This window comes from Centruroides vittatus, unplaced genomic scaffold (assembly GCF_030686945.1).
Source record: "Centruroides vittatus isolate TY-2023 unplaced genomic scaffold, ASM3068694v2 contig_1086, whole genome shotgun sequence".
In the NCBI taxonomy this organism is placed as follows: domain Eukaryota; kingdom Metazoa; phylum Arthropoda; class Arachnida; order Scorpiones; family Buthidae; genus Centruroides; species Centruroides vittatus.
In genome coordinates this window covers 1-21,711 of record NW_027120699.1, presented here as the reverse complement: position 1 = coordinate 21,711, position 21,711 = coordinate 1, and the positions used below count along the sequence as shown (strand labels likewise).

Below are 21,711 nucleotides of genomic sequence, written 5' to 3'. Positions count from 1 at the left end.
TCATCATGGTCTCCGTTATTTCGAATATCGCCTTAAACTTATTGACAAACCCACACACTTCCTCCACTCGACCTGACAATTAATTACCCAATCCTGACGAGTCGGGGTATCATAAAAATTTTGCCATCCTTGACAGTGGGGTGGGTCTTGCTGACCTGTTTGCCGAAAAAAAGGAGGTCCGACTCTGTCTTACCTCCCGCGTTCCCACACTTGCATACATGCTTACAATTAGACTGAAAAGTAAAGGATTTGCAGAGAAATAAGTACAATAATAAATCAGTACAGTGCAAAAGGAAGAGAGAAAAAAGAGAGAGAGAGAATGAAATACATGTTTGAAACAGAATAATAGTAAAATTACATGTTACCCTACTCCGATTTTTTTTCCCCAATTTTTGTACAATTTGGGATTTACATTTTATACAACTTATGTAACTGAGAATTTACATAAGCTATGTGGCTGTGTGTTACGTAACTTGGGTATTACTGTGTGTATGTGTGTATATATATATATGCAATTTTCTGTTAGAAAATCTTTCATAAAATTTAAAAAAAAATAACTAAGGAACTGAGTCTGAGTGTTATTTTTATTTTATTATTATTTTTCGTTTTATTATATTTTGTTTGGGGCTTATGTTTAGTTAGGACAAAGGTTCCCCACTACTCTCTTAGTAACCAAAAAAGATGATGATAAACCAACTCATGAAAGAAAGAGTGCCATAGGAAAAATCATGCACACTTACGCTGCCCAGCAGAAATGAACAGTCCGCAGAAAAAAATGGAGGGGGGAATCCCCACACTCACTAGAAAAAGAAATACTTACTAAACCATCATAAAACATCCCAGAAAATTGTGCTAAATGCTTTGTAAACGGTTTATAAGATTTTGTCAGAGAATTGAAGCTGCCAGAAAGAAATTTGATGTTAGATAATTAAGTATGTAAATAAGGGGAGTAACCTAGCTGACTTGTGACGTCACCTCACAGCATAAAACCAGCTTGCTAACTGAAGACGATTGAGGTGCTTTCCTAAGCGAGAGGCGATTTCCAGAGCGAGGTGTACTACTGAGTGAAAAATTTGAGGCGGAGTCCAGATTGAAAGTTAGGTGATTCAAGGAGTTTAAAGAGGAATTCAATTTGACAATAGCGAAAGCATTGAGGAAATAGGTTCCTAGTATAGTGAGGTGACGGATAGGTGTTTAGTTCGTAAGATATTTTGTTCATAGTTCTTAAGTATTTGATTTGTCGAATTTTCAAAGGGGAATTAAGATTAAGTTAAGCTAAGTAGCAGAGTTTTATTGTCGAGTTGACTTGTTGATTTTTGTTAATAAATTTTGTTTTGGAGTATAGACATTTGTACATAGTTAAATTCGATTTACTAATTAAATATATTTCAAACTTTTTCTTTGACTTGATATTTGTCGTTATTCTTACTAATTTTTTTGGTGCACGCATAAAAGTCCAGGCCTGGCAGACTAATCTTGAATCTGCGTAAAATACCCATTAAGTTAACGGAAGTTTTACCGGTCGCAGTTAGTGTCGGTTTCCTGGGATACTAAAAATAGTACTTTACATAACAATAAATAATTTTATATTAATAAAATAATTAAAACTTTATTTTGAAATTTGCTCATGGATCTACAGCAAATAAAAAGTAGGCCCTTAAAAACATTTGCAGAGGGCCCTGTAAGTTTTCTGTCATGGCACTGGCAGGAATATATTGTAACCATTTTAAATTACAGGTACTCCTCACTTTATGACCTATCTGCTTAATGACCACTTGCATGTACAACCAATTGAGTTTCGACCTACAATTTGGGGAATCTCCTTTCTCAGCTTGAGTGTCAGTCAGTGGCAAATGGTGACATGTGCACTAAGCATACTATAATAGTCTTTTTATGAATAAATTTGAAGTTTGTTGCATAATTTTTATAATTTTACAATGATCCTATATATCCGGTGCAAGCTCCTCGCTTATCAACAAATTCGCTTAACGACGTAGTCGTAAGAATGGAACTCGGTCGTAAAGTGAGGAGTACTTGTATATAATTTTTTTGAAAAATAATTAAATATTAGATACATAGCACCAATACCAAATATACCAAAATAATAATACATACCACCAAATATACCAAAAAGGAAAAGCAAAACAGGATAAAAGAAATGCAATATACTGGTCAGAATATATTCATGAACAACAGCAGACACAAAAAATACTGTAAATAATGCGAATAATTTATTCCTAGTGACCTATAAAAATAAAAAATAAAATTTTAATGCTTTATTTTTATATTTAACATATAATTTAAAAGTTACATACAAGATATGTATCTCTGTAAACATATGTATACAACCAATCATGAATGACTGAATTCCATGTTCTATAAAATTGTGCATAAGATGTACTGTTCCACCAATCCTATAAAAAAAAAAAAATGCACGCATTCTTACTTACTATTTAAATTTTGCTAATATTTTTAGAATTTTCTTGTAATAAGTAAATACTAAAATTTTGTAAATTCTTTGCAGATGAAAAAATTATAAAATTTTTCTTTGAGATTCTATTACCATATTTTCTGGCGTATAAGACGACTTTTTAACCCAGGAAAATCTTCTCATAAGTCGGAGGTTGTCTTATACGCCAAAAATACGGTATTATAAAAAAACTTTTTCAAGTAGCCTATCAAGGAATTTTTTATGATAACTAGAAAAATCTTTACAAAAATGTTTGAGCACTTCTAAACTGAAAATATAGAATATTAAAACACTAACATTTAACTTCAGCCAGCAAATCATTGAAAATATTTTGATATTATGACTTGTTGACTGAAGTGAAATATCGGAAACTAAACAGTATCAATTTTTATAAAATTGCCAAATCTACTGTGCTCTGAAATGTTTGGCTTTCATAATGGCTGTAAGTCTTTGTGACAAGTCATACATAAGTTTTTGGAAAATATCCAGTAATATGTTGTCATTTGACCTGCAAAGAAATGGCTAGTTAAATTTTGTTTTAAGGCAATCTCTATATACACATACCTGACAATTCATCCCAAATATTCCTTTTAGGGTTCAGTGAGGATTCTAGACTGACCAGTTATTTTTAATGCCAATATCCTCCATCCAATCCATAACAATGTGACTAGTATGACATGGTGTATTGTTCTGCTTAAGGTATACTATCAGAGCCTATAATGAGAGTGGTCATATGGATAGCTGCCGCCATGACTTTTCCAAACTGCTTATTTAGCCACAGCCACATACTATACTTAGTTGGAGAAATGGAAATAATTTAACAATTATTTAAATGGAAATTTGGGCAGAAAAAGAAAATGTCGTTTTCGAGTTTTAGAATTAATTTTTACTATTATTTGTTTATTTAATATACTATTCACTAATTTTTGGAATTTGTTTACAATGAACATTTATGCAATAAGTGATGAGCCAATTCATTCTTCAATATCCTGAATGTTAATAATTAAAATTGTTTTGTTATGTTCTAAAAATAGATTAAACAAACATGATAAAATTGTATGAAATGTCTTGGAGAACATAAGTATTGTGTCTTCACAGCTATTTGAAATAAATGGTAAACCAGGTAAACTAATGCCATTTATTTTTAAAATATTGTAGAATTAATATTGAAAATTGTCTGTTGCTGGTTCATAACTTGATGCTTGTTCAACAGAACTTGCATCATCTTTTGAAGAAAGTAGGTTTCTTACTGGTGGAGCCTTTCTATTTATTTTAGGTGGTGCATAAATATGGAAATGACAGCATTATACTTCAATTTTCTAGTTCCATCAACTCCAGTTTTTTCCCATTCGTCATCAGGAAAATGTACCTGAAAATAAGATTGTGTATCATTCCAGATATTAAAACAATGCATTTTAATTTAAATAATTTATGCTATTACTTATTTAATTGCACGGAATTTATTAAATACTTATGCAATTGCAAACCATAACATAAGTAACATATAAAAGTAAAAGTTATCTTGTAATTAAAGTGTGTCATATTTATAGTAATATATATGCTATGGACAAAGTGATTAATCGGGCATTATTCATAATGACCAAAAAGGGTGCGCAGTATGATAAATATTGATTAATTTATCAAATTGACCGGTCATTATGAATACCGCTATCACCTAGTCGGGCAAAGTGATAATACGTTGAGGAGTGATCATCCATCCAACATATGCTAACCAATTGGCACTCGAGTTGCGTGTGCATATCATGTTTAGTACCAAATTTTAAATTCTGTGACATTTTAATTTGATTAAAAAACTCCACTTATTTCATTTAGAAATATTTATTTTTTGTGAATTATTTCAAAGTATTTTAAAAAGAACATGTAATCTTTTAAAACTAAGTACTATTAACTAAGATAAAATTTTATTATTTAATTAATAATGTGCACCATCATGGCGGTGGTCACAACTGTTTGTGCACCCGACGGATTCCTCCAGAGGGGCGCCGCCAGCCGGCTGCCGATTGTTTAACGTCACTAGATATTGATAAGTGTGTTCAAGAACTACCGTGAATAAATAACTAGTGACGTTAAACAATCTGTGGCCGGCCAGCAGCTCCCCTCTGGGAAAAATTCGTCGAGAGCACAAACAGTCGCGACCGCCGCCAAATTCCGGTACTAAATGTAATATGCATGCACAACTCAGATAGTGCTGATTGGCTAGCGTATGTTGGATGATCACTCCTCAATGTATTGTTATCACTTTGCCTGACTAGATGATAGCAGTATTCATAATGACCAGTCAATTTGCTAAATTACTGAAAGTTATTACAATGCCCAATTTTGTTGGTCATTATTCATAGTGCCCATATTAATCACTTTGTCCATAACATATCATATCAATCTATTTCTTAGTAATGACTTACATATCATATATTATAAACTTTTCACACACACACATATAAATTACCTATCATATCATATATCAATCTATTTCTTAGTAATGACTTATAAGTAGAGTCTCATATTTATAGTAATATATATAAGATAATTTTTACTTATGTTATGGTTTGCTATTGCATAAGTTCCATGCAATCAAATAAGTAAAATATATAAATGTATTCTGCTGTGAGATGTATTTATAAAACAACTTAATTCGTACACATAACAATAATAATATATAAGTATGATGTGTAATTTATTATTCACCAATCATTTCAATATCAAATTCTATTTTATATATTTTATGTTCTAAATTACAAATCTATTGTAATTTACAATACTTTTTATTAAAATAAGGTAGATTTGTATAATTAAAGACTTTCATATCAGATATTGTATATCACATATTATAAATATTAAACTATATAAGTACTCATATTTATGTATACTGAATGTTTTTTTTATTTAAATTTTAAAGCAATTTGGACTATTTTATGAATGAATATTCATCTGAATATAAAATAAAAATTTTACATATGTAGATGATTGTTAATACTTCACTTACCTCAAATAAATAGCTGTTGATGGTTGCTTTCCAGTTTTCACTTTTGTTTCCCAAAGTTTATGACGTGCAGGATCTTTCGGAAAAACTTTAATCAAAAATCCATTCTCACTGCTATTTATGCAGCCAAAAGCAGCACATCCAGTCATACTCTTATTGTTTAGTTTAACTTATTTCACACTAATAACTCTAACTTCTTACTTAACTAATAAATATCAGTAATATTTACAATAACAACATGCATAAAACTCAAAAACTAAAGATTAATGCAAATAAACAGTATATCGTCATTCAAAACATTTTGTCCATATAGTCTTAATATCACTCACCTTTGATTAATTTTAATTTGTTTGCAGACAATGAACATAGAGATGATAAAATTTATCCACACTTTCATTCCAATCTCGCTAACACATTGTTTGGAATAATAATGGTGTATAAAGTCACGCGATCACAAACTGCCAATAGAAAAGCATTCCTTATATGGCCACTCTCTCATTATAGGCTCTCTACATACTATGAGCCTCTAGTGACATCTAGTGATGAGAAATATATAATGGCACCCTCCCAGAAGCAAGAGTGTTGCACAATGTCTCTTCATAAAATGTAATTCAAGCACATGACATTGTATCACAAGATAGTGTGGAACTTGTATTATACAGGGTGGGCCAACGAAAACGAAACGGCAGAGTTTTGGATAGTTGGATTTGTATTTAAGCAAATTGCTCGGACAGGTCGATTTTATTCTCAAGGGGGACATCTCGGAAATCATGCAAGGAAAAAAAATTACCATAAAATTAAAGCTGATAATGTGTTATCTGTTAACTCTGCCGTTTCGTTTTTGTTGGCCCACCCTGTATATATACTGTATGAGTAAACAATAATTGAACTAAAATGTCTGTATGCATTATGCTCTATCAGCATATTGTCAACATGACAACATGCTGATAGAGGTATAACCAAAGTATTACCACAATATTGGCAATATATAATTGTCCAAGACATCCAATAGACCAAGCATTCATGGTTTTGTCCAAAATAATTAATGATCCAAGCCAAAGCACAAAAAATTAACCCAAAACTTTAAAAATTATATTTTTATGTAAGTCTTCATTATTTCAAATTGAAAAAACTCCTGGAAAGGCCATCCTTATGTATGACTTTACACAAAGTAATTTTATCATTATCCAAAAGGACCACCAGAGGGTTAGAAGTGGTTAAATATGCTACAAGACATGGTAGATATTGTGAAAATTTTTAATCGTTGTTTTATTGTGAAAATGCCGTAGCCTCTAATGAAAGGCTGGCGTTTTGATCAAGTTTTAACTTTGTGATAATTTTTAATAATCTATTTCATAATGTCTTAGAAGATTTTTATTTCTTCAAATTAAATCTTCAACTGTTACTTCTGAACTGGTCCATGAAAACAGGAAAATTAAAAGACTTGTGGATTATATTGTTCCAACAATGGAGTTTACTGGAGGTAGTGTAATGGCTTTGGGTTAATTTGAAGTAATGGAGATGCATAAAAATTATATTTTTATGCATCTCCATTACTTCAAATTAACCCAAAGCCATTACACTACCTCCAGTAAACTCCATTGTTGGAACAATATAATCCACAAGATACCCACCACATCTAGGAACAATCATCAGACTAGCAGAATGGGTACTGTGATTCATCCGTCCAAAGCATGTTTTCATTGATCTGTAGTCCAAGATCAATGCTTCTCACATGATGTTAATTAGCATGTAGCATTAGTTGACATGCCTAGCAGCTTGTAAGCATATACACAACCACGGTAATTCATATCTTTATGGTGAGGTAAAAGTTTGTCTCTAACATTTTTGGTCTTCTTAATTGACCTTCCTTGGGAAATTTAAAACCCAGAAACTAACAAAAGCCTTAATATATTCAAATTAAGTGATCTAGAATACATTAAGGCTTTTGTTTATTTTTGAATTTTCAATTTATTGAAAAAGGTTGATTAAGAAGACTGAAAGTGTTAGAGAAATAAATTTTTATTGCACTGTAAAGGTAGTCATACTGTGGCCATGGTAATCCATATCAATTGATATAGTGTTTTGTACATACATGTTATTGCAGATGATTTGAGCACCAGTAGTCTCAGAATATTTGAGTGACTTCACACAATGTTACATGCATAGTAATATGACAACTGGGAAACTGTAGAAAAGACTGTGCACACAGCCTTTTATAGAGCTTTCCAGATCATACTCTATTATTTTCAAAGTTTATTGAGCCAGTTTTTGGCAAGTTCAAGCAGTTTTACTTCAATTTTCATATCATATCAGAAATCATCAACTTAGGAATCTTTAATACACATCTAAAATGTAACATGGGTCAACTGCTTATGTAGCACTAGAATTCTGCTTTGAAACTCTATTAACTCTCTTGACCGAGACTTTTTTTTGTCCTAGTCATGGAACTGTCTTATCCTGAGCCCACAAGCCTATTCATAGTAAGATCTATAACTTGCTATTTGTGTAGGATCTCATTCAATATCCATAGAAAATTAGCCAAATATATAAACCAACATCCACAAACCCAATGTACTGTACAGTACATATATAATAAGCCAACGACTACCAGACTATATCAAGTTATTATATCACAATTATTTTAAATTAATTACTAAATAATGTGTCACTAGAAGATGGTGTTAGGTGCCATCTCTTATTAGAATTAATAATTATAATTAAATTAAATAATTTAGAAAATTCTGGAAGAAAAGAATCAGCCTGGAGTTGGACTCAAACCCACAATTGCCACTTACTGTGTGGATGCGTTGCCAGTTATGCTATTTGAGTCTCCAGTCCAATCTCCTCTTGCAGACATAGATCTTCCTCTGTATGTTTAAATATATCTGGTAGGGAAGATTGGACTGAGGTTCAAGTAGTGTAAGTGGCAATGCATCCACATGGTAAGCAAGTTTCAGGTTCTAGTCCCAATCTGGGTTGATTCTTTTCTTCTAGAATTTTCTAAATTATTTAATTTAATTATTAATTCTAATAACAGATGGCACCTTACACCTCTTTCTAGTAAAAATTATTTAGTAATTAATTGCGAGATAATAGCCCACTATAACATGGTAATTGTTGGCATTTTAGTATCTGAATACTAATGATAAAACAAATATATTTTATTAAAAAAATACACTATGATTATTTTCAATTTATTTAACTTGGGAATTAAGAATTATCTGTATTTGTTTTTATTTTGAATAAAACATTTTAAAAGTGACAAATATTTCAGTAAAATATCATAAAATAGTACTATTCCACTCTCTACTGACACCGGGATTTACAAACTACAACTCTAAAAACGAACCTGTTCATAATGAAATGAATGTGATATCATAAAATAATATCACATTCATTTCATCTAAATAGTTTCACTAGTTCAGGAAGCTTCTCAAACACAAAGTCCAACCAAATTGCTCTTTCTGGAGTTAACTTTTCAAAAGTCCAAAAGCTTTAGTGTTGTGTACTCAACCAAAAATTTGAATGTCATCATCTCATGCAGCCATTATTCAAAATCAATTACTAACTACTGAGTATGGTTATGTAACAAAAAGAACTGTCTCGGATATGTTGAGATCACATCTCACAAGGCAGAAAAAATAGAAAACAAAAAGAATTTTAAAAATCAATTCTTTAAATATTTCTTCAAAAAAACTGATGAGACTTCATAGGTTAAATCTGAAAAAGTTAACTGATTTTTTTTTGTCTGGACCGCATTTCATCAGAGACAAAAACTTCCGAGTGTTATCTTTGTTATTCTTTATTCACTATGCATTTTGGGTGCTAGATTTTTGTGTAACTTGCACTCCTCATCAGTTGTTACATTTCTACAAATTGGTATAAATACAATAATTACAACTTCCATCATTTGGATATATTTACACAATAGTGAACTAACCTGTTTTATGTTTGGACATACAGCTATGCGGTGTTGATGTTGTATCCCCTAAGGCATTTCTAACTGTCTTTCTTTCTGTTTGCTTGCTCTTTAGCCCCTCCCATTTCCTCTCATACATTGTCAATCTCCATGCCATTATTTAAGCTTATGGTTTTGTTTTTTATTAACAATTGCAAAGTGTTCTTTGAATTTACATAGATAACTGTCTTTTTCTTTTTCCTCTGAGGATTATTTTTACACTTTTTTTCATTGATTGTGCATCCAAACGTGCTGCAGTGATTTGTCCATGGTGATTGGTTATAAATGTTAATAAAAACAAAACCATAAACTTATGTTGTCAATCTCCATGCCATTATTTAAGTTTATGGTTTTGTTTTTATTAACAATTGCAAAGTGTTCTTTGAATTTACATTGTTAATAAAAAACAAAACCATAAGCTTAAATAATGGCATGGAGATTGACAATGTATGAGAGGAAATGGGAGGGGCTAAAGAGCAAGCAAACAGAAAGAAAGACAGTTAGAAATGCCTTAGGGGATACAACATCAACACCGCATAGCTGTATGTCCAAACATAAAACAGGTTAGTTCACTATTGTGTAAATATATCCAAATGATGGAAGTTGTAATTATTGTATTTATACCAATTTGTAGAAATGTAACAACTGATGAGGAGTGCAAGTTACACAAAAATCTAGCACCCAAAATGCATAGTGAATAAAGAATAACAAAGATAACACTCGGAAGTTTTTGTCTCTGATGAAATGCGGTCCAGACAAAAAAACATCTGTTAACTTCTTCGAATTTAACCTATAAAATCTCATCAATTTTTTTGAAGAAATATTTAAAGAATTGATTTTTAAAGCAATATAAAGAAAACTGCACCATTGATATAATACATAAAATTCTTTTTACTATAAGAATAGATGTTTTTGAAGACTTTTTGACAAGTTTTTCATACAAGAGAAATAAACAATTTAAGTTAAATTAATTACTAAAGAAGAAAATCTTAGTTCATTTAGATATCATCTTAGTTTTTAGATATCTTATATAACCATGTTATTACTTTCAATTCTTTTAAAAACTTGTTTGTAGCACCATTATTTTTTAATAACTATATTAATAAAAAAAATCTCTAATATCTTTTTATTGAAATCTATTCATAAATAAAGAGAAATTTTGCTTAATTAAATTCTTCAAAGCCAAAAGAGATTATGTATTAGAATTATTAAAAAATATTTTTAATAATTCTAATACAGAAATTTATAACAATTATTTGATAGAAATGGAGCTGTTTTTTTGTTTAAATTTTAGTATTTTCAATTTCTTATTTATAAATACAATATTTCTTCAATCTTTACTATCATAGAATTTCAAGTTAAATTTTCTTACATTGTTAATAATTTGTAATTTATAACTGTTTTCAACTATTTTGAAATAATGTTTAAATCTTAAATAAATAAATTAATAATAATTTATTAAGAACAAGTGAATTATTAATGTATAATTTTCTTAAAAGTATTAAGTATATTGATGTCATCCTAGCAAGTGAGGCCCCAATGTAACTCTCTGTTGGAGTTAAATATTAATGGCCAAAAAGAACAGGAAGTTGTAGTTCAAATATACTGCATGTCCGAAAAATTAATCTTCCTCCTACAATGCCTCTTTCTAAACTCTATAGTTAATATTCCCTTCTGTTTGATTGCATTATCTTACTTTCTTACAAAAAGCTATTCATTTGAGTAGAAGAAGATTCATCCTAACAAATGAACTCATTCATTTTGGGAATGATCTCTACAACTATAGTCTAGCCCTACTAGTGAACATTAATGGAAGTGTGGTCAATCTTTTAGAATCAATCTCATCCAAATTAAAGAAGAAACATCAGAGAAATATCAAATTGCTTGCCAAACATCAAAGATTTAATTCCAACAGAGAATTACATAGGGGGTTTCATTTGCTGGGATGACATCAACCCTTCTGAACATCTATCTACTATATTATATAAAGATTAAATAATGATAATATCATTTTCCCCAATATTAATTTCTCAACTAATGTAACTATATATATATATATATATACACACTAAGGTATTATTTAGTACAGTCTTAGTTAACACACAAATTAGACAACTTTTTTGATAACTCAAGTTTTTTAAGAAAAGCAGTTTGAATTGGATATAATTTGAGGAGATTCCTTAACAAGTATAATATTCATTAATGTATATTACAATCTATAATAAGAAAAATTAACCAAAGCAAAAATACACTAACCGAGTAAAATTGGCGATCTGCAAAACGTAAAATTTCAGCAAACATATTTAACCAGCAATGCAGCATTCCATAAAATAACAAAAACATGCAAAGACTACCAACAAGTACAGCTTTTGTTTGAATTAAAATAATATCTGCTTTTGTGAATTGAATAAATCCAACTTGACTAAATGTTGTCACTAGAAATCGGCAGAAAGGTACAAATGTAGTGAAAATACATGCAACAAATTGAACAAAATATATTGATACTTTCTTCCAAGATGTTCTTGGTAACCTATAAAATTAAAAAATATATGTATCAAATAAAAATGTAATAAATCAAAACCACGAGAGAAAGTTTTGAATAGTATTTACATTGATATTAAAAATTAATTTGTCATATTTATGAGTTTGTCAATTTTTTTTTTGACAAATTTCACATTATTTAAATAAAATTTTATATGCCAGTATCATGTTATAAAATTCATGTAAATGACACTTATATAATATCTAAATGCAATTATAAATCTAATAAAAATAAGTACAATGGTAATAGAACTAATTTTTTAATTTCATACGTAAGTAATTTTATGTTATATACAAAACAAAAAATTAATGAATGAGTATATAAAAATCTTGTATTTTAATTTAAAATTATCACAATATTAATTTAACTTCAAGAAAACAAATATAGTCAAATAAAAAATGACTTTTCAGAAAACTTTTTGGAAATTGATGCCCATGTTAATGCTTTTTAACCAAAATATTAATAATTGATTATTTGATGCAGTGGGTGTGCAGAGTTTCATTCATATGCAATGGGCATTTTCCAAGTTGTCTATCTTCATGATACCAAAGGAGCAGTTGGAAACAAGTTTTATTGAAAAATGAGTGTTCACTTTCCAAACAGATTAGTTGGCTCAGAATCCAAAATTTATCAAGTGCTCAGTTAACAACTGTAAAAAAAAAATATTTCTTCTTTACAGGGTTTACATACTTTGTTTTAAGTGAACACAAGCAGACTAATGTGTAAATCTAATTGAGATTAAATAGAAGTCTGTAACATTTAATTTCTATCTGTCAGTTTGCACATTTCTAGTTAGAGCTGAATAGATATAATTTCTGTTGACTGTTCACAAGAGGTGGTATTTTGTTATTTTTGTCTCAGGTGATTGATTTTCTTGCCAATGACTCTTGTCCTTAAGGCTGTACCAAGTCACTTAGAGTCTTGTCAAATATTATCAATTGTGTCCAATGTACTAGACCAAGATGATGACATTTCAGGACATTTTTTAAAATAAAATTAGCATTAAATCTTGTCACTAAAGCACTTTTGGTATTGCAAGCAAACCGGTTTACCTGAGAATACCAAATTGGTATTCAAGGTAAACCAGAATGCAAAATGATTATATAATGAAACACACCTTTTGATTTCAAGCAGTATTAATTTTAGAAATACAGAAAGTATATCCACAGCATGAAAATATATTTTTGAAACATGAACTTTGACACTTACAGCCTATTGATTATTTTAGTTATATACTTATTTATTTATGTTTCATTTATTTTAAAGTTAAATTTTAATTGTTGATTTTTACTTTTTTTGTAAATTTTGTATTATATACAATTAAATTTTACAACCTCTGAGTTTGTAATTTTCTATTTGTTTGAATTTATTTTAAAAATGCTATTTTATGTATTCTAATTGTTAGTCCTAACAGAGGAAGACCTATAAATAGGATGAAAACATTTTTTTTTTTATTATATTAGAATACTGCTGGAAATCAAAAGATGTGTTTCATTATATAAAATTACATTTATATAATGGTCCTGTACATGGATATAAATTTGTTTCATTTCTCTTTAAAATCTTTTGTTTAAATAATGCTCATATTAAAATTCAGTAATCACAATGTTTGAAAATATCATTTTGTATTTTGTACATAAATGTTGAAGCTTTTGTTGCCAATCTGATGATTAGATAAATCTAGTCTCAAAATACCTGTTTTATTAAATTTTCAGATCCTTGAACTTTTAACTTATCATTTCTTCTTGTTTGAATCATGTAGAATTGAATGTGACAAAAGAGTTAATTATATACAATATATTTAGCTAATTTCTAATCCAAGGATAATATTAGATAAATTATCATGAATATAAAATTAAAATAATTTGTATCTTCAAAGAAAAATGTAGCTTTTTCAAATTAATATTACCTAGGATAATTATCTCTGTAAACAAGAGTGGGAACAAATAAAAAGTAAATGAGATTCCTTATTTCTGGGTATGGTTTATGTATATCATCTAAATGAACATGTAAAAAAAAAATCATTAAAATTTGTATAATAATCAGTTAAAGCACTATTTTTCTTTCTTACCTTGATGTGGTTTAAAATTGATACCATGTGGAACATTCTCTCTCACAAACGCATGAACTTTCATCATTAATCGTATCTAAGAATAATAATATACAAATGAATTACATCATAATCAAATATAGTTTAAATATCCATTTTTATTCTTTGTTTATTTTCATGATGTAAATTTACAAAATATAAATTACATCATAATTTTATTTTTAATTAGTTTAACTAGCTGTTATGTTTAAATACTTTTTGATTCCAAATGACAATTGCATGAAAAATAAGTCTCAAGAGTTTTTGAAATACATTGCCAAATATGATGTTTCTCGTAAAGTGAGTGATGCAGATTTTCATATTTTGTGAAGTAGCTTGTATGTTATCCATTGTGTATTCCAAAGAAATTCATTGGCTTTACATCAAAAATCTTGGAGATAATATAATTAGTCCATCTCTCTTGATCAATTTCCCAGAAATTTTCTTTTCAAAAATTGACAAACACACATGCTAAATCAATATGTAAATGCTTAGAGCATATCTTACTGAAATATGGCCTATGAATTCTGTTCTAGAATTTTCAGAATTGTATTAAATACCTGTATATCATGGTAAGTAGCATTCATAAAATGAATACTGTGATGATGTGTCTTCCACATGAAAAAATAATAACTCCACAATGTGTTACGGCATACCACATTTCCATATGCATTTGTTCTTTTATACTTCATGACAATAAGATAACTTTTTGAACTCCAAATATAACAGCTGCTTTTGTTCATGTACTGTTGAAAAAATATGCTGTGTTGAATAATTGTTGTCTTCATCTATTTCCTAAACAATATAAGAGGCAAGAACAGGCTTCGTAATCTTCTGGTAGAAGTTTTTATAATAGTTGTTAACTTTATATTTTTTACAAAGAATTTTAGACATTTGTACAAATTTTTCATGACAGTTCTTCATAAAAATTTAAAAATAAATATTTTGTTAAATGAATGCATACACTTTCTTAACCTTGCTCTTTCAAAACACATGTAGTAACAGCCCAGTCACAAAAAAAAAAAACGCAATTGTTGTATCTAATACTGCCTCGTGAGATTTATCCAAGCATATTACCTTCTGGGGTGGTTATATAAAAGTTTTATTTCTGTTCTAGAAATTTTTTTAGAGATATACATTACTCCTGATTATATTCAGGAAATTATGATATATACTACTTAAAAAGGAAATAATGTAAATTATTTTCCCTTGATTAAATATCATATAAATTTAAAAAACTGCACCAACCTGTTCAAATATGATGATAGATGAGGATATTTGAGGAATATTATATAATGTAACCACTAATGCAGGTATAAAAAATAGCATCATTTGGTAAAGAATATAAAAAGCTCCAAATAGTAAGTCATAGCATCCTGGAACATGTAATAAACATTTTATTACAATAGCACAACAGTAATTACAAATTTGCACATTAGTTTAAATACACAGAAATTACTTTATCTTCTGTATACATTGCTGATCTGAGAGCTGAGCAGCAATGTATGTAGAAAATGCAAATGTTTTAAATACCATATTTCTATGCATATAAGAGGATGTTGTTATATCTGAGTGTAAGAACATATTTTTATAGATGGGGAAAAACTGGCACTATTTTTCCCCAAGTATTTGGAAAACCTCACAACATAAAAAACACTTTTATATTGATAGTATCAGAAGCATGTATTTGCTTTGGCTTTTTATTTTTAATAATGATGACCATAAAGATGTTCTAAATACAGAAGTTACTATAGCAGCATATTTACATTTAATTTGCACTGACACAACAGTGCAGTGCAAATTATAAAGCAAAACAAGCTGGCACACATAAGAGCATGCTCTTACATGCAAAGCATGATACATGTTTCAAAAACATGAAAACAAATGATTTTCATATATAACAGAAAGCTCTTATTTGTACAAAAAATATCCTATGGGTAAAGATTAAACTGATATAATGATACACCATTGAAGATTGGTACACTAAATTTGATATACACTGAATAATCACTGGATTAGGAACACAATGCCAATGCTATCTTGGAAGTGGTAAATGGATGGTCTGTAATTGTTACTCACAATTTGCTGTAGTCGTGACACATTGACTTGTCATTTGCATTGTAAAAAGCAATACTTGTCAGTCATGACCAAATGGGGTGACTTGAATGACTTTGAGCAAAGACAGATCATTGGGATTCAGAGGATGGGTGCCAGTGTTTCTAAAACAGCTGCATTTGTTGGTTTTCTTGTATCAAAGTGTTCAGGGTGTACCATGAGTGGATGGACCATGAATTTTACAAACATCCACCAGAAGTGGTACAAATGATTGATCCCAGAGGTGAGTGTCATGTGTCAAGACTGGTATCTATATCTGAACAAACACATGTCATAGTGGAAAAGCATACTTGCCAATACAACAGTGGATGTTTCAACAATCACCAAGTGATGTACCTTGTGTCAACTGGGATTCAATAGCCATTAACCTACAGGGATGCCTCTATTAACTGACCATGTGTCATTGCAAACAATGCCTTGCATGGGTGAAGAAAAGACTTCATTGAACCTTGGATGTGTAAAAGAAAGCCTTCTGGACTGACAAGTCCCATTTCTTGCTGAATCACCCTGATGGCTGGTTCTGAATCTACGTAAACCTAAAGCCTCATGCCCTGGTTGCACAGTTGGGATTCCAACAGGACATTTTAATTTCTTAAAAAAATTTCAACAAACAAAAAATGTTCATGATGAATGTTCATGATGAATACTTCCACAACTGATGAAATCAGTTCTCACAACAGACCCTTTTCTGCAGGCTTCTGTTGGAGCCAGAGCTTTATCTTCTCTCTGTAGTCAATCTCTGTCAGAATCTTTACAATTTTTAAGAAATTTGTAAATAATTATTATGTAATTTGATTGGGACACTTCCAACAAAGATAGACTACAGGGAGAAGATAAAGTTCTGGCTCCAACAGTAGCCTACTGAGAAGGATCTTTTGTGAGAAATGACTTTGTCAATTATGGAACTTTTCATCACTGAGTGATCATTTTTTATTGTTTCTTGAAATTTTTAAAGAAATTCTATTGAACATGTTTAGGATATGCTAAAATGTATAATGGGTTGTCACCCAATCCCCACAAAATTTCATTATCAACAAATAATAGAAAATTCATGACTTCTAACAAGTCTATATAAAAGAAAATAATGAACAATATTTGTACATTATCCCAAGCAACTTCTTCATATGTTGACCAGAACTACACTCCTTGTTTTCAAGACAAAGTTAGCCCTGAGTGCAACCAGCACCACCTTGTGACAGTGCTGACCCAACATTTAATCATAGTTTGAAGCTCCTTGCATAGTGTACAATAACCTTTTTTTTTATAGCTTGTGATCCCTTTTTTTGATAGTCTGTGGATGCCACTGTCAGGAATTTTAAGGAAATAAACAGAGGACTTGATTCTAGCTGCCATATTAAAAATGCAATCAAAGCAAAAATTGAAAAATCAACAGATCAACAGATTCAAAGTACAGATTAAGCACAGAATCAGAAGAAACTGTGAACCATATTCTTAATTCTTGTGCAAAGATTGCACAAACTGACAATAAGCAACATCATAATACAGTTGCTAAAATGATCCACTGGAACATCTGCCAAAACTGTCTTGTGCTGAATACAAAAACTGGTGGGATCATGATAATGAAAGTCATTAAAAACTTTGAAGTTAAGATCTTGTGGAACTTCAGAATACAAACAGATAAAAGCCTAAAACATAGTATACACTTTTTCTCTACCACAGATTTAAACTGTGGTAACTGTTCTCTACCACAGATTTAACTGTGGTAGAGGAAAAAAAAAGTGAATCATAGACATTGTCATACCAGAAGACTCTCAAGTTGAAGAAAAAACTGAGTAAAGATAAAATATCAAGATCTAAAGATTGAAATTGAAAGCTTATGATATAAACCAGTGGTTGTACTACCAGTGGTCATTGGCACACTGGGTGCTGTTCTAAAACACCTATGCTGGTACTTGGTGATTTTTCCATTTTTCAGATCTTCTATCAGCCAACTATAATAGGCTGTGCTATTTGGGTCTGCATATATTCTATGCCAATACATTACACCACAGCATCATGCTAGTATTGTAATATATGATGCTGGATGACTATTAGCATCCAGCATCATGCATTTAGCACTATTAGAATAATAAAATCAGCATTAGAATTTGACTACACAAATGTAGTCAGATATTACATCCAGTAAAATAGTTTCAAATAAAATCATAATTGCTGCTGAATGTTCTTTGATAAATGAAAAACAAATATGTCTGAAAAATTTTGAATTATAAGAAACCTTAAATGTTAAAACTGAATGAAAGTATTCAATGAACAGTTCAATTTACACAAAATAACATACATAACAGATCATCTATTAATTGATAATTATAAAATATAACATTGTAATAAATAAAATGTTGTTTGATGTGATAAAGAATACACGTACTCCTCACTTCATGACCTATCTGCTTAATGACCACTCACACTTACGACCAATTGAGTTTTGACCTGCAATTTGGGGAATCCCCTTTCTCAGCTTGAGTGTCAGTTAGTGGCAAATGGTGACATGTGCACTAAGCATACTATAATAGTCTTATAGTATGCTATTAGCCTATTATAGTACTATAAGTCTTTTTATGAATAAATTTGAAGTTTCTTGCATAATTTGTATAATTTTACAACGATCCTATATTCCCGGCGCAAGCTCCTCGCTTATCGACTAATTCACTTAACGACATAGTCGTCGGAACGGAACTCGATCGTAAAGTGAGGAGTACCTGTATTTATAATATTTATTATAATATATTTAATGAAATAGAAAGTTAACCTAACAAATTTGAATATAAAATAAAATTTGCAAATTGATTTTATTATTACAAAATCATTACTTAATAAAACATATTCATACCTATATGTTTGCTTGGATATCGAGTAGAAGACCAGACTCTTAAACAAGGATAAATAATTCCAATGATACTTAAATTCATACTTAACCATACCACCACAACAACAGAAAAGTAACCAAGACCCCAGGATAATATTTCTAAATCTTCAATTAACCTTTAAAAAAGTATTAAAATTTTGTATGTAATTTATTGTAAGTTGTATTCAAAAGTAATTCTAAAAATTTTAAATATTTAAATTTTACAAACTTCTTAACTAACTTGAATATATGTACTGTACCTATGAATTATTTAAAACTTAAATAGTAAAGTTAGTATAATTTCACATTAACTTACTTCTCTGGATCACATGCATAAAGTAATGAAGTTTTGAAAATAAGTAAAAATAATGATGCTGCACATATGTTATAGATAGACTGAAGATGAGTTACTTTAAATAAGTCTCTGAAAAAGTAATAAAACATATTCCAGTAAAATGTAATTACAAAATTACAATGATATATTTATTGTTGTAAATCATATTAAAATTATTATATAATTTATAACCATTAACAGTTTGCAATAATTATTTTTATGCTATATTGAGTGTTCTATTTAATTAAATATTTTAAAATGAACTTACGTTAACAATGAATTTCTACTGTAAAACACTTTTTCTGGAAGATTGGTACAATTTTTTCTGTATAGTATAAAAATATTCAATTCAGAAATGAATCAAAATTATGTTTCTTTTGCTATTTTGAACATAATTATATGTTTTATTATTCTAATTTATATTAAATTTCCTAGAAAAGTTTATTAAATGCTTAAAATTAAAACAAGCAATTATTTTAAGATAAATCTTAAATATACGTTTTTGAGATTTTGATGAAAATATTTCTTAAGTTTATAATTTTTCTTTATTATAATTTAACACAATAATATATAGTAAAACTTCTCTAAGCTCTAAGGGACAGGAAAAACTTAAAGTTACAGACAATTTGAGTTAGAGAATAGATTAAAAAATGCCAATTCTGAATAATTTGTATTTTTACCACTCTTGCATTATATAAAGAATCTTTGATAGTTTTTTTTTTTGTTTTAAACATCCCATGTTATGCTTTTCAGCAAAACGTTCAATGTAACTAATAAAATTGAACAGTTTTGAAAGTGCATCTTATTGAGATAAAGCGAGATGTCTACTCGCTTCAGACTGGAATGTTGCAAACAGGTTTCAAACAGTAGATACAACTAACTGTCTGAAAATTTCATGAAAATCTGATAATTAGTATAACTTTGGATAGAATAAATATTAAGATTTGTGTCAGGGAAGTTAAAAGAAATGTAAATTAGTGTCAGGGGACCATAAAATCTTCAACTTGGAGAAAATTAAAATTAATAATAAATATAAATTAAAGAAAATAGTAAATAATTCTGATTTTAGTTTTCTCTGGACATTACAGAAACCAAACCTGATAAAAAGATACTTGTCAATTATAAAATCTTATTGTGAACAAAATATATAGAGGGATTGGTCTGAGGCAGAACAGAATATTCATTGTAAATTTTCTTTCAAGTCTCATTTTTACACAGAACGGTATCTTAACTCAAATATTAATTATTTTGTCAAATGTACTTTAATAGAATTAAGATTTAATTGAAGTTCTATAGTATTATTTAATACAAAAATCAGTATTAATCCTAACAAAAAATGTCCATATTGTACTTCAGGTCAAAATGAGACTTGGAAAAACATCTTTTTCTTTTGTAACAGATATAATGATTGTAAAAAAAAACATTATATATATCAACTTCTATGACGGGAAGATATTATTGCCTTAACTTCTGCCAATGAGGATGTATCTCAAAAGTTTCTTTTTGCATGTCTTAAGTTAAGAATATAATTATATTTTTGTATATTGTAAAATTTGTTATATTATGATTTGTATACTAATAATAATGTATTCTCCCTTGTAATGGACAGTAATGTCTAATACAATACATAAATAAAATACAAAATAATACGGAATGAATCAAAAAATTTATCATAGTTGGTTATTGGTCGAAGCTGGATTAACCTTTCAGCACTGGGAGAGTTAGGTATGGTTCTATCCCCTAGTAGGCCTAGTGGAGAATATAGGCTACCTGGAAAATTTTTAAAATATTTTTTCATGCAATTTTTCTCATTTTTGTTTCAGAAAAAGTATTTGTAAACAGTTATGTCTAGTAAAGAAAAGTCTTTTTTGTTGTTACATAATTCATTTTTTATGTGAATTTTTTTTTTCACGGTAGTTTTTGGCGATACTCCCAAAAAAATTTAGCGGATATATACGTCCCTCACTGCTGAGTGGTTAATACACACAAAGAAAAGTATATTATATACTTAATATTAAACCAAACAACTCACGGAAACATTCTTAAATAAGACGATTCCACAAAGTCCATCTTCGTATTATCTCTATAACAGCATCAACTAATTAGCTGCATCAGGATAAACCCGACGCACTTGAGAGATAAAATTTTTAAACGCATCTCTCTGAAATTGTTGACGCCACAGAAATTCTGCTAGGAAATTGTCTAGCGTGGTGCGACGAGTACCAAAGCGACGTTTATTCTTTTCCTTGGCCTTCTGCCAAATACATTTCGCACGATTTGTGGTGGCATAAGTAGCAGGGTCGACAAAGTTCACCGAATGATTTACGGTGAGATGT

General features: G+C 29.5%; 1 protein-coding gene across 1 annotated transcript; it reads right to left on the bottom strand.

Moving 5' to 3' along the window:
* Nucleotides 1-2,115: 2,115 nt before the first annotated feature.
* Nucleotides 2,116-19,701, bottom strand: LOC136975298 (sterol O-acyltransferase 1-like; the record flags this gene model as incomplete). Its single annotated transcript, XM_067270345.1, has 9 exons — nt 19,644-19,701; nt 19,358-19,465; nt 19,027-19,178; nt 15,312-15,439; nt 14,046-14,121; nt 13,884-13,971; nt 11,689-11,962; nt 2,316-2,414; nt 2,116-2,245 (listed from the first exon to the last, which is right to left on the bottom strand). Coding segments are annotated over exons 3-9 (874 nt in total), but the record flags the coding sequence as incomplete, so codon positions are not given.
* Nucleotides 19,702-21,711: the final 2,010 nt, after the last annotated feature.